Consider the following 14,733-nt stretch of genomic DNA (forward strand, 5'->3'; position numbering starts at 1 on the left):
GTGTGTGTGCAGGCGGGCAGGCGGGCGGGCGGGCGGGGGGGGGGGGGGTTGGTTCTGGCCCTGTTACAGATGTTGTCCAAAATCATGCAGATCGGTACACAGTATCTCTGTAGCCGTTAAATGGAACGGGTATTTCTTACATTGATGCTCCTACATATTAGCATGCAAGCACCAGTTAAAGTTACTTTCCATCCCTCATATACTGTGTGCACAGTGCACATCCCATAATCCACACACTGCACATCATTTCGGAGCTCATATCTTTGAACGGGTAAGGGCTAGTTGAAATAATAGGCACAAAGTTCCACAGAGAAGAAGCACTACTTCACACACACAGTAAGTGAACGATTCACAGAGCCTGATATTGATGGAAACTTCATACATCTTGTATCAGATGTACAGACATAGAGGATGAGTAGTTTGAACCACTGACAACTTGGTGTCCCTATTTTAAAGCTGCATGTTGTCATTCAAGGCAGAAAGCGTCGAACATTTTCAACAGCAGATCCACATAGGCTCATATGCAAGTCCACAATTTGATGTGATAGATTGTGGACTTGTAGATCTGCCATTTATGCCGTTTTGTAAAATGTTGAATGCCTTAAAACAGTGGTTCTCAAAGTGGATTTCAGGGACTCTCTAGGTTCCGTTATGGGGGTCTAAATTGACCCTTACAAGTCTGTAACTTTGACAGTGTACAAATGGAACCGGAAATGGAACCGCCAAAGTTAAGGGGAGACCATCAAATTTCAAAGTTTGAGAACCACAGCCTTAAATCATGGTTGAACCACTTACATGTTAAACGGTGCATTTACAGTATACAGTGCCTTTATCTAAAAGCGCTCCATCATTGTAACAGTGGGTCGATGTTCCAAAACCCCTGAGGCTAAAAACACCATATAAGGTCATGAGATGTATCTGATAAGAACAGATAGGCCTACTACACTTGATCTAGCCAACCAAAAAAGGCTAATACTTTGTTGCGTGTTAAATAGCAAAAATAATGTCTACATACAAGCTCACGTCACACTGTGATGGCCCTATCATTATAGTGTAGTCCACGGTGATGGGTTATCACCGCGGACCTAGACATCTCTCCTCTGTTTTTACCTTCAGACATCTCCCCATCACCCCGTTCACTGATTGGTCGATCTAGACCAATCAGTGTGCCCCCTGGTTTTAGAGGCACAGAGGCGTGGCGATATAGGACTTCACCGTGAGTCTGTGACTATGATGGCCATCACATTTTTAGGTGATAGCTTATCACCTAAAAGTTGAGGTGATAGCTCTTCACCTCAGAATCTGATATGGGCTTGAGACGTTGAGAACTGGCTGTGCGTGTCTGTAGCCTTTTTCCTCAGCGTTTTGCCATAGCAAAACGTGTGTGTGTAGCATAGCCTTTACATCTAGACTCAAATCCTACTCTGAAGACGTTATGCAAGCACGACCACCGCTCACTTCACATTGGGTGTGATTTTTTAATGGTGATTTTCACCGAAAATCGGGACACCAGGGTTAATGTGGTTAAGTGATTAAATGGCAATGCACTACAGTAGTAACATAAGGCATGGACAGCGATAGAGGCAACACAGAGTTGCCCCTCGTGTGTCGTCAGTATGAGCTGAACTCAGAACACATTCACATGGTGTTTCTCCATCAACACATGTACGTCGTAAACTCGACACCGCGCCGTCATTAGCTCGGCTAAGCGCTAATCTAATGATTTCACACGGATGCCTTGGGGAAAAGGGCTCTCACGCGCGTGTGTGTGCTTCCTTTGTGCCGTCAGTCAAGCTATTAATACACGTTTGAGGGAACGTGGAAATGGACCCATTAATTAATAGTCAACACACACAAGCCATAATTAGCCGCGGCAAATCTCTCGCCTTGTAAAATGGAATGCTTGAACAACGAGAGTTGCCGCAGGCCTCCGGGTAAATCTCAGCGCACCGACAAAACAAAAACAACAGCTTTAAGATGGCAGCGTACGTGATTGTGTGATTTCTGTCACGCCGTGTGAATATAAAACAACCGATCTATAGATCTGCCGAATGAATTAATGTGATTAATATGGACGTAATCATTAGAGAACACTGGTATAAAAGAGAATAAAAATCTATTATGGCAGGGGACATGTTAAAGGTGCAACAAGTGATATTTATGAGTTAAAACAAAGTGTTTTGTTAAGTTAAAGTTCTACGTTCTGATTCTGTAGTTGCCAATGCTATAGAGTTTCTTCAGTCTATCTCTCCTGCACTTTAATAAACAGAAAATAAATGTTCAGCTGGGATACAGATTTCATCCAATGAGGAGCGAGAACTGCACAAAGATCTGCAAATGTTTCTGTTTTATCACTTCCGATTTCACAGGACTGCATCCTGCATGACTTCTCGCTCTTGATTGGATGAGATTGGTATCTTGATCTGAAAATGCATTTTCAGTTTACTGAAGAACTGACGAGAGGGGAGAGACCCGTTACTGAACAAAGTTAACACTCTACAAAGCAATGGAGAGCTATTATACAATACAGAGCTATTTAACACACTTATTTTAACCAAAACATATCACTAACACCCCCTTTAACAACCCAAAAATACATCACCTTGAATATGAAGTAATCATAGGACAAGCAGAATTATCAGTTATGGCAGGAGTTATGTTAACAGTAACATCACTGGGATAGAGAGTGGGCTTGGTACGGAGCCCTGTGGTGTGCCGGCCCAAACCTGCCATGCCGAAAGATCTGAGGTTAACCCAGAACTCAAAGTGTGTGCAGTCAAACCCTGAGCGTTAGTTTAACTCAGAGAGACCCAGTACCTGTCCATGTGTGACCTCTTTAAGTTAAAGTAAAGCTGGGTAATTAACTGACTGAGAGGGGTTGTATAGGACACACTGTGAAGTCTGCAGAGTCATTTAACTCTGAGAATCTACAGTTCTTTCCTGTTGAGATTGGCACATTTCACCCAGGTTTTTTCATCTCACTCACCTCACTTTGTCTGCTGACCTCACTCAGCAACAAAATAAACAGAAAATAAACAAAAATGAAAATAAAACAATTCACAGGAGGCAAGCCGTGATCACCCCATGATGTGCACTGCAATGTAGTTTCAAATGCACTACAGGCGTTTTTTGAGAGTGAAAAAATAAGAAGACACGTGTGACATGTGTGACCTGGGCAGCTTGCCCATGAAATGTGCCAATCTCAACAGGAAACAACGGTACAAACAGAGCCAAATCCAGGTCTTGTAAGACTATGTACGAATGAAACCAAAAGGAGCTGTACGGGTCTGTAACTCTAAAATGGCCTGTAATAGTATCTCCGAAAAAATGTTCGGTGAGTTGGACTTTCCGACGTGCAAATTACCGAACTCTCATTCGGTCTAATGCTTTTCAGAAGTCACAAGTGACGTCATTTTGTAGTCGAACCGGACCGTTTGACCGAAAAGGGCGGCTTCGGTCAAAGCATGGACAGGCCTTTTACGGTACAATGGACGCTTACGGGTCCATTTGGTTCCATTTGTGCACTCTCTGGGCTCCATTTCACCCATGCCTCACCCCTTATCCCTAAACCTTTTTGCCATTTTTTACTATTTTGATAAACATTTTTGAATATTTCAAATAGCTGATCTACAATTTGATCTACAATTTGAAGCATTTTAAAATGTATTTAAAATTTGTAAAAAAGGCAAAGAAGTTTAGGGATAAAGGGTAAGGCATGGATGAAGATATAGCTGTCTGACTTAAATGGGAAGACCACCCATTTTCAATATTGAACTATGTCATTAGTATACCTTAGAGGAGTTGTGTGGAAATAGGAAAAAAGTTCCCCCTCTTCTGTGTTGCCTAGAACTGGAGGATTGATTTTGGGGTTTGTATTGTAAAGTACAACTTGATGACATCACACATTGTACTTTACAATACAAACCCCAAAATCAATCTTCCAGTTCTAGGCAACACAGAAGAGGGGGAACTTTTTTTCCATTTCCACACAACTCCTCTAAGGTATATTAATGACATAGTTCAATATTGAAAATGGGTGGTCTTCCCCTTTAAATGAACACTGAGGAGTTTACAGTGGATTCCAGGGACTCTGTGGGTTCCTTTAGGGGTCTAAATTGACCCATGCAAGTCTGTAACTCTGACAGCATACAAATGGAACCAAATGGACCCGTCAGGGTCCATTTGGTTCCATTTGTATGCTGTTAGAGTTAAGGGTCTCCCAGGGGCTGTGGTGGTGAAGGGATGGATGGATGAAGGATTGTTGGTGTCTGAAGTTTCTGCTGGTTGTGTGGTTCTGGGCTCCTCTGTGATTGGCTGAAGGGAGGGTCTATCACTTGGTGATGGCGGCCACGGCCTTCTTGGCGGCGTCGTCCAGGTCGTCGGCGGAGGTGATGGGCAGGCCGCTCTCTGACAGGATCCGCTTGGCCTCCTGCACGTTGGTCCCTGCAGCACAGGTTTAGTCAGTCTTTAGAACAACATGTCATTTAGTTTTCAGTAGGGATGGGACCATATGAAAATGTTATATCACGATTATTGTGATATTAACACTTATGTTGCTATCAATTAAATCTCTTTGAAGGTCCAAGTTGCCATGGTCTCCATAGACTTCCATGTAATTCATAGTGCACGGTTCATTGCATAATTCATGAGATAGCAGCCATTATGTTTTCTTCAAATGTAAACAAATATGGCTGCCATGTTTGAAAGATGGGGTTGGTATGGGGGTTAAACATGCAATTTCGCGATCGCGATCATGCCTAATACATTTTTTGAGGTCCAAAAAACATTTATTGAAAAAAAGAATTGAAAACTCGGGGTTGGCACCAGACAGGTTAACATATTATCAACCAAACATAACATGACTATTTTAAAATAAACAGTACAGTAAGAAGTAAAAAGAAGAAAAGAAAGAAATCGATTAACATTTTTCCTCATAGTTTTAGTCGACAAAATCCACACGGCTGACGGCAAACATACAAATATTGGAATATTTCAACCACGGCCAACCCACAGCTGAGGACAAGTAGCTGCTAGTACAGACAAAGGAAGGATCAACTCACGCACACACAAACGCACACACACAGAAACACAAACAGACAGATGGATAGAGTTATGGGTGAGTGGCAGCAAATTCAGTCACTGATCCGAAAGCAGCGTTTTCTCTGTGAAGGACAATGTAACAGGTTAGTGTTGTGTGCAGAATGTGCATGTCTGTGTGTGTGTGTGTGTGTGTGTGTGTGTGTGTGTGTGTGTGTGTGTGTGTGTGTGTGTGTGTGTGCATGCGGTGGGGGGGGAGGTTCCGCTGGTTGCTGCGAGGTCAGGGGAAGCAGCTGCTGATAGAGCTGCAACCAAGCATAGACAGAATGAACGAACGAGAGAGAGAGAGGTATGGAGAGAAAGAGAGAGCCCTGGGACTTTTCCACACACACACACACACACACACACACACACACACACACACACACACACACACACACACACACACACACACACACACACACACACACACACACACACACACACACACACACACACACACACACACACACACACACACACACACAGAGGCTGGCTGCCTCCCAGTGGACTGACAGACAGACAGCAGACTGGCGTGCTGCCTCCCAGACCAGTGGACTGCACGGGCAAAAAGCAGCCCTGACAAAGCTGTCACAACACAGGGGCAGGGGTCACGGCAACGGAAGGGTGACAGAGAGAGAGAGAGAGAGAGAGAGAGAGAGAGAGAGAGAGAGAGAGAGAGAGAGAGAGAGAGAGAGAGAGTGTGAATTTATCCTCCGACACACAGGAGTTGCTTCCCGGTTTTCAGCACGTGGCGGGATCGGTGTTGTTTTTTCACGGACTAAAACTATGACAAAAAATGTTGGTCGACAACCTTTTTCCACTGGCGAAAACTAAAAAAAGCAAAATAAAAAACGAAATAAAAACTAAGCTATGAGGACTAAAACTAAGACTAAATCTATGGTCAATTTCATCAACGAATACAAACTAGACTAAAATGTTAGGGAGTAGGGACTAGTAGAGTGGAAAAGAGATCCACTATAACTAAAAGACAAGTTATTTTATGTTTCGTTGCTCTCGAGTGTTGCACTCTGAAAATAGCAGATCTACAAGCTCATAACGTGCCGTGCTGCGACGCATTGTGAGCTCGTAGATCGGCTATTTTCAGCCTGGAAACAAGTGTAAAGTCAGCCATTAAGACGCCACCAAGGTCTGCCAAAATACATTTTAGTCGACAAAATCAACTGTAGATTTAGTCGAGTAAAATCTTATGATTTCTAGTCGACTAAAACTAGACTAAAACTGGAGCATTTCAGATGACTAAAACCAATTCAAAATTTGCTGTCGAAATCAACACAGAACGGGAGGATGAAACGGTCTCGAGACGGAGAATGAGAGAAGAGTGATTAACTTTATTATGCTTAGTTTAGTGTGATATCAAGTATCGAAAATAGCAGACCTCCAAGCTCACTGTGAGCTTGGAGGTCTGCTATTTTCGATATTTTCACCAAAGGCCCTTTTCAGAAATGTCATTCCCATCCTCTCTAACATTCTCTGCAGGTCCCTGGGAGTGATTGTTAGAGAGAGGGGATCAAATGAAGCAGAAAGCTCCAGAACATCAACAGCCAGCTGTTTCCGTGCTGCTGACTGATCCTCTCATTGCACAGGTGAGAGCGGTGAGCACAACACAGATGCTCCAGACAGCCTGCTACCGCTTTATCACAAAAATGTGAGCTTTTGGGGCGAAATGGCAATTTACTGCTTGTTGCCCGCGTCGAATAATCACATCGCGGAGATAATTGCAGAGATGTGTGCCAGATACGATGGGTAAAGAACTGGCTTCTATGCCGTACATTGTACGGCAGGGTTCTTCAACGTTTTCAGGCCAAGGACCCCTTAGTTGAGAGAGAGAGATGAAGCAGGGACCCCCACAAACTTTCCATAGATTACATATAGTAAGGGGAACATAAGAAAAAAGTAAATCGTTACCATTACATTTCTTCACCAATGTGTTTCTAAAGGTGTGTAATAATATGTACTAAAAGGTTGAAATTCAACTCCCGGGGGAAACCTCATAAAAAAAATATTTGTGTTTGTGTCACATAAATTTACTATACAGGAAAAAAATACAAAAAATAAATATGCTTTAAGTAGTATGTGAGGGGTCAAACTAGGGGTTTTTCATGATGCTGAATCCATTGCAAGCATTTGTTTTGCACGAAAAACATTCCGTTGGTGAAGAAATTTCTTGGTAACGATTTACTTCGCAGATTGGTCAAATATCTTATAAAATCCCCTTAATATAGTTTCATGGTTTGACAGCAACGATCCTCAGTGTATTTTGGATTCATGTCAATTTGTGTTTTCAGATATTTAACCACTTGAACCGTCAATATTTAATAATCTTGACATTTCACTCTGTACTTAGTCTGCTCTTTTCCTCCTCTACACCAAAGCTCTTTGCTGAACGTTTTTTGGCTAAAGTTCTCAGAATATGGACGCTAGGGTTCATGTGGTTAATATAAAAAAGGAGAAAAAAAAAGTTTCTATCACTCAATGATTTGGAGGACCCCTTGTAGTAACTTTAAGGACCCCCTAGGGGTCCCGGACCCCCTGTTGAAGACCCCTGCCGTACAAAATTGCAGCACCATGTCCACCAGAGCCAACCGTCAACCATAAATTGTGCAGGATTTCCATTGCTTTCAATGAGTTTTGTCATCGTCTTTGGGGTGCAGTGCAACTTTTACACGTTTCATATATTTATGGAATTCTTGATTTGCGAGAGTTATAATCTTTTTTATTTCGTCTGTCTGGGTCTCATCTAGAAATTGGATGGTCTTTTTTTTTTTACTTTACTCAAAAGTGACAGTCTTAGTTTTGGAGGGAGGTCGGGCAGGAAATTCAGAAGATTTTATCAATTGAAATAATACAAGAACCCAAATTCTTTCTGCTTGGCCTCTATCTATCGAGTGAAATTAAGTTTATTGATATCTGTCTTTTACAGGCTAAAAGAATAATAGCATTATCATGGAAAAGTCTGGGCAAACCAAGTGTTTCTCAATGGTTCAGAGAATTGTGTCTTTGACTACCTCTGGAAAAAAATCACATATATTTTGAAGGACAAACAAGAGGTGTTTCAGGAGATATGGGGACGTTTTATTCAATATTAAAGACTGTAACTTGGGGCACTTAATGTCAGAACAGGGGGGGGGGGGGAGTAGTGCTGTTGTTGTTTTTTTTCTTTTTGTGGTTTTGTATTTTGTCATGTCATTGTATGTTGTATTATGTATATGTTGTCTTATGTATATAAAAAAAGAATGTAACAATCGTAACACATATTGAAATGTCTGTGAAAAAAGAAAATCTAATAAATATATTGTTAAAAAAAAGTGACATTCTTGGCCATACTGCACAAGGTTTCTACACGACAGCAACCCAACACTCTAGTCTAGGTGTACCGGTGACTTCTCATTGCGTGTGCATGTTGTGTACGTGCACATGCTTAAAGACTCGACCTTACCTCTCCTGGCCCGGCGTGTAATTAAGACTGCATGATATGCCAATTCACCCTAATCAATAGGACCTTTCATGAGGAATTCTATTACCACTGCCACTTAGCGCCTAATATTTCATCGTTTTTGTCCAGTCGGATAAATCATTCCAAACACATTTCTAGGAGGGGGGGGGGGCCCACGCTGCAAACAATCAATCCTGCGATGTAATTAATCCATTTAGACCGGCTACGCATTATTTACGTATCATTTTATGCTTTAACTATAAAAAAAAATAGCAGATATACAAGCTCACAGCGCGGCACCGAGTGCCGCTCTTGTAGATCTGCTATTTTTTTAAATACATTTTTTGCAGTGTCTTTGAATATTTTGACCCGATTCTATAATAGCCGGGGATCCAGTCCCTCAAAATGGGAGAGGACCTGTGAATGTTCTGCCGCACTTTTTATTTCTGTTTTATCTATTAGTTTGGTCATTAAGGTCCACAGAATGAGAGGCCTGCTCTGCCGGAAACATCGTGAAAAATAGTTATGGACATTTGTATATTCACTGTCCCATTGACTCCACTACACATTATTAAAAAATAAGAAAATAAGAAAAAGTCTGCTTTAAGTAGCATGTGAGGGGTCAAACTGGAGGGTTTTCATGATTCTGAATCCATTGCAAGCATTTGTTTTGCACAAAAAACATTCCTTGGGCTAGAAAATGAACCAACAAAAGTGTGAAAAGTGATGTCTCATCACTGTGATGACTGTGAAAAGTGATGACTCATCACTTTTCACCCTTTTGTTGGTTCATTTTCTAGGCCAAGGAATGTTTTTTGTGCAAAACAAATGCTTGCAATGGATTCAGAATCATGAAAACCCTCCAGTTTGACCTCTCACATGCTACTTAAAGCATACGTTTTCTTATTTTTAATATATTTCTTTCCTGTGTAGTGGAGTCAATGGGACAGTGAATATACAAATGGACATAACTTTTTTTCGCGATGTTTCCGGCAGAGCAGGCCTCTCATTCTGTGGACCTTAATGACCAAACTGATAGATAAAACAGAAATAAAAAGTGCGGCAGAACATCACAGGTTCAACCCTATTCCTTGAGCTTTAGGGCATGTGGATCCCCGACTATAAGTGTCTTCTAAATACTTCTAAGGTTTTCTGAAAAAAACATACCTTTCTATGTCAGTGGTGCTCAAAATGTTTGGCCACAGACCACCATGTTGTTCATGTTGTTCCAGGGACCACCCAAAAGCAAAAATTTGAGTTACAAATGTTCGATTTTAAATAGATATTTTCAAAGACTATATTCAAAGAATTCATGATCTTTCAAAAATATCAGATATAGAAGCTCGCTGTGAGCTTGTATATCTGCAGTTCTTCAATAGCTAAAGCATTAAATAATTCTAGGTCTAAATGAATTAATTAGAATAGGGGGAGGAAGAGTCCTTGTTCTGATATATAAACAGGGGATAGAGTGTCCACAGTCATTTTCTAATCACACGGCATAGCATTTCCTCGTCGCTGTCGGGTGGAAACCTTGTATGTCCAAAACCGTCCGCTTGGAATTTATCGTTTTAAAAAACGATTTAAACTAGTGAAAACAGCCGATCTACAAGCACACAATGCCTCGCGGATCGGCTGTTTTCACTACTTTTGTGCGACGGCCTTGTACTATGAAGCAGGGCTTTGCTTTGCGAAAGAACGTACAAATGTGAAACTTGGAGATGCGAGGTTTCGGCCCGACAACGACGATATTCTCCCGCCTTCTCCCCCCCCCCCCTCCCCATCCCCGGACAAATCCATATTCTCAAAGGGCAACGCTTTCATTCAGTGTGTGTGTGTGTGTGTGTGTGTGTGTGTGTGCGTGCGAGTGCGTGTGTGTGTGTGTGTGTGTGTGTGTGTGTGTGTGTGTGTGTGCGAGTGCGTGCGTGCGTGCGTGTGTGTGTGGATCTTAGGTTCAATAGGCTGACCTATCAACTTCATTGGGTTTGACAAATCATCTCCGTATAAGGGAAACACTGCTAAAAGAGACTATAAAACATAACAAATAAAAACTTAAAGGAGTAGTTCACCCCCAAAATGATTTTTTTTTTTTTTTTTTTTCAAAGAAGGCCCTGGATTGGGACCCAAATGCATTTAAGTCAGACAAAGGCATTTGGGTCCCCATCCAGGCCCATGCATTTGGTTCCTCATTCAGAATCAATGGGGGTATAATTTTTTATTTGTCTTAGGAATGCGACAAATACAAAAAAATATTATTGAACTCAAGTCTCCATGGCGTGACTAATCAATAGAAAAAAAAGTCATTTTGGGGGTGAACTACTCCTTTAAACCGTGGAGGAGATATTGCTACACAGTTTAAGCACCACCATGCCCCCCCCCCCCCACTGCAAATACATAATGCAAGAGATTGTGTGTGTTTTTAAAAACAAATACACCTACTGTATGGAAACTGCATATGGCGCAACGGGAGAAAATAAATGCACTTTTACAAATCTATTTTGTAAACTTCATTAATATTCATGAGCAGCAGCAGCAGCAGAGTGTATATAGTGTGTGTGTGTGTGTGTGTGTGTGTGTGGGGGGGGGGGGGCATTGTTTTATCGGTGGGCATTGTTTTACCTCTGAGTGGTGCACCGTGAGAGTTTGCATCTTGTGTGTGTGTGTGTGTGTGTGTGTGTGTGTGTGTGTGCGTGCGTGTTACTACTGTATACGGACCAATGTCCCCACAAGTAGCAGAATGCAAGAAATAGACATTGTGAGGACCTTTTCACTGGTCCTTGAAAAAAGTGTATTTATTTGTTTTATTTTACACAGAAAAGGTTTACAATTTTAAGGAAAAACAATCTGGTTGGCATTAGGTTTAAAATCAAGAATGGCATTCATAAAATTGTCGTCCTAAGATATTGACGTCCCTACAAGTATAGTAATACAAACCTGTGTGTGTGTGTGTGTGTGTGTGTGTGTGTGTGTGTGTGTGTGTGTGTGTGTGTGTGTGTGCGTGAGTGCATGCATGCATACTATGTGCCTCACTTGTGTGCCAATCTGGGAACCCATCGTCAAAGAAGAAAGGGCGACACCTATCGGTCGGCCTCTCTTCCTTTGACTCTGGGACCAACATAGAAAGGGGCGGGGATACATGGAATTCCCCGGTTGAGAACGAATTTTAAAACTAGTTCCGCTTTGAAGCCTGGTCCGCCCCTTGGTTTGGTTCCCTCCCGAAACTACTATAGCGGAACTGCTACTCTACACACGGAACACAACAGACAACCACAACAACGACGACGCAACATAGATGCTACTGTGGACGAGGAACTGTTTTCTAGCGTGCTTACAAGTGTTTCTCAGTTACACAATATTGAACAATTAAAACCTCTTCAGCCCATTTGTTTTAAGTACTTGATAGATCGGCGACGACGGCGAGATGTTTGGCATGTTTGGCCGCCTGGATCCCGTTATCCTGCTTTCCCAGAGAGAAGGAACAAGGACCCCATCGTTTTTACCCCATATGCTGCGCTGAATGAAGCTGGATGATCTGCTGATTATCTGCTGCAGACCAGTGACCAAGACACAACGAATTTACCCACAATAAGCAAACGTTTATATAGCCTCGGATGTCATGGTGTGTTGCAATACAGTGGATTGATGTTTTAAATCAATATGGGATGTTATGATATATGATGATGATGTATAACTGCTTTAACCTCGCCTACCAGGCTTTCTCCCGGCTGGCTAACTGCAGTAAGCTAGCGTGTTAGCATACGGCCGTCATGTTTTCAGCTCGTCTTTTTAAACATTTACAGTTGCCTTATATTACTCTATAAAGTGTAGATTGTACGCTATTTCAATATCTTGTCCTGTCTCACAAAAGATGATGTTATGCTATGAAACAGTTCGTTTTTATTTATAGAATAATCTCTCAATAACAGACTATTTTTTCCCTTTTATTTGATGATGGTTAGCCGTATTGTTTATAGAATAAACCCTAAAGTTATGTTGCATTTATGTAGGCCTACTGTATACTACGTTTACAATGTGTATGATTATCTGTATAATAAACATTTGGTTTGATTAACAAATGTATCGTTCTATGCACAGATAATGTTGCTTAATGTGTATGCCTATGGTACTGTTAATATTTAATGTTAATGTTAGTATGAAGCTAATTATAAAGCTTACATGAATGATGATGGACTGAAAAGCTAATGAGAAGTTGTGACTCTATTAGCATACAAGCAATCTGCATTTAAATAAGCTGTGTTGGAATGTGTCAAACTGTCAACAATGGCTTGTGAAATCAAAGAATGCCACTTTCAATATGAAACCCATTTAGATTGAAATGGTTCACTTATTTATATGAATGATGGATCTGCTGCAGACCAGTGACCAAGATACAACTAATTTACCCACAATAAGCAAACGTTTATATAGCCTCGGATGTCATGGTGTGTTGCAATACAGTGGATTGATGTTTTAAATCAATATGGGATGTTATGATAATGTATAACTGCTTTAACCTCGCCTACCAGGCTTTCTCCCGGCTGGCTAACTGCAGTAAGCTAGCGTGTTAGCATACGGCCGTCAGGTTTTCACTTTTCAGGTCGTCTTTTTAAACATTTACAGTTGCCTTATATTACTCTATAAATCTATCTGTGATGTGTGCTTTTACTAATACTGGCGTGCTTAGGCAATGTAGTGGGAAAAGTACTCGCATTCTTTACTTAAGTATCATGCACAAGTCTTGTATTCAAAATGTAGCCCTTGAGTAAAAGTATAAAAGTATTGCAAAAGCAGAAAGTAGTACTCAAAGTACCCATTGTGCAGAATGTAACCACAATGCGACGTTGTTGTGAGCTTGTAGATCAGCTATTTTTAAATAGCCTGTCTAGGAATAAAATAGGGCTAGTTGATTAATGTATGTTTTATAATATAATAATTTAATACACGAGTCTTTTAGACTAGAAGTTGCAACGTTTACATTTACTCTATACTAATAATAATACACTAAAATCTAAATTCATATAGGCATATTGCTGCACTTTACTGTGTAGACTAACAAATGTAGTTCGTTATTGTAATGTAGGCCATTCTTCCTTCCATTTAATTCTATTGTTATGCACAACGATTTCCAAAAGCATTCTTTGATTGTGCAAATAGTGGCAATGTGAAACCCATACATTGTGTGGAAAACCGGGTGGGTCAATGAATGTTTAAATGGAGCAATTCGCTTGTATATATAGACTACAGAGGGATTTATTTAGCTGCACAAAGAATATGTACAGTTGAAAGATGGTTTGTTTCCACCCGTGAGGGGGAATGCATAGTCAACGCACACATTAGATACCGCCCACTATGTTTGATTGGTCAAAAGCGCTGCCTGTCACCAGACTTGGGTACCGCCCAAAATCCCTTCCGTGAGTTTGGTGTGTGACAGACTCAGTAGCGTAGCGTTCTCTGAGGCTGTTCTTGAGAGACTACTTGTGTGCAGACAGGCTGGGTGCAGTTCCACTGTGAGCAGATAGGGGGCACTGATGGCTTTTCTCTCAGCAACAGTCTCACACTGGCTGCCTGCCATGGATTGGATGCAGCTAGGTGTGTGAGGCTGGGTGAGTGTGAGTGTGCGTGTGCATATGCATATGCGTGTGTGTGTGTGTGTGTGTGTGTGTGTGTGTGTGTGTGTGTGTGTGTGTGTGTGTGTGTGTGTGTGTGCGTGCGTGCGTGTGCATGTGTGTGTGTGTGTGTGTGTGTGTGTGTGTGTGTGTGTGTGTGAGAGCTGTTCACACAGCAGCCACTAGGTGCTGCCATTGCTCTATTCACATCACAGCCTAGACCAGTGGCTCTCAAACAAGTCCATGTCAAGGACCTCCAAAATGATATCTGTAAGAAGGGGGAGTCCATCCATGCATATTATGCTTTCCACTGAACACTTCAGATAGAGGAGGATGGGAAATCTAAAGCAGGGGTCTTCAACAGGGGGTCCCCAGAGTTACAACAGGGGGTCCGCCAAATCTTTGTGATAGGATAATTATTTCAAATGAACAACTTGAACCCTCACATCCCTATTCTGAGGAGAACTTTAGCCAGAAATAGCAGATCTACAAGCTCTCAACTCCTCGCAGCGCGAGGAGTTGAGAGCTTGTAGATCGGCTATTTTTGGCAAAAAGGTTTGGCGTAGAGGTTAATAAAACCATTTAAGTGTTTAAATG

The 14,733-nt window shown here is 41.6% G+C and overlaps 1 protein-coding gene and 1 long non-coding RNA gene across 2 annotated transcripts in view; both read right to left on the minus strand.

Annotated features, from left to right (window-relative positions):
• Positions 1-47: 47 nt before the first annotated feature.
• Positions 48-3,910, minus strand: LOC308286780. The gene is made up of 2 exons (XR_013962118.1): positions 3,227-3,910; positions 48-2,940 (listed from the first exon to the last, which is right to left on the minus strand). It is a non-coding gene; the product is annotated as an uncharacterized lncRNA (long non-coding RNA).
• Positions 3,911-4,204: 294 nt separating this feature from the next.
• Positions 4,205-14,733, minus strand: part of suclg2 (succinate-CoA ligase GDP-forming subunit beta) — a 276,376-nt gene continuing 265,847 nt past the window's right edge. The window contains exon 11 of the mRNA XM_080727868.1: positions 4,205-4,443. Coding sequence (XP_080583994.1) covers positions 4,331-4,443 — 113 coding nt within the window. The 3' untranslated portion in view covers positions 4,205-4,330. The remainder of the gene's footprint in view (positions 4,444-14,733) is intronic.

This window comes from Nannobrachium achirus (assembly GCF_963921795.1).
Source record: "Nannobrachium achirus genome assembly, chromosome: 6".
Taxonomy (NCBI): Eukaryota; Metazoa; Chordata; class Actinopteri; order Myctophiformes; family Myctophidae; genus Nannobrachium; species Nannobrachium achirus.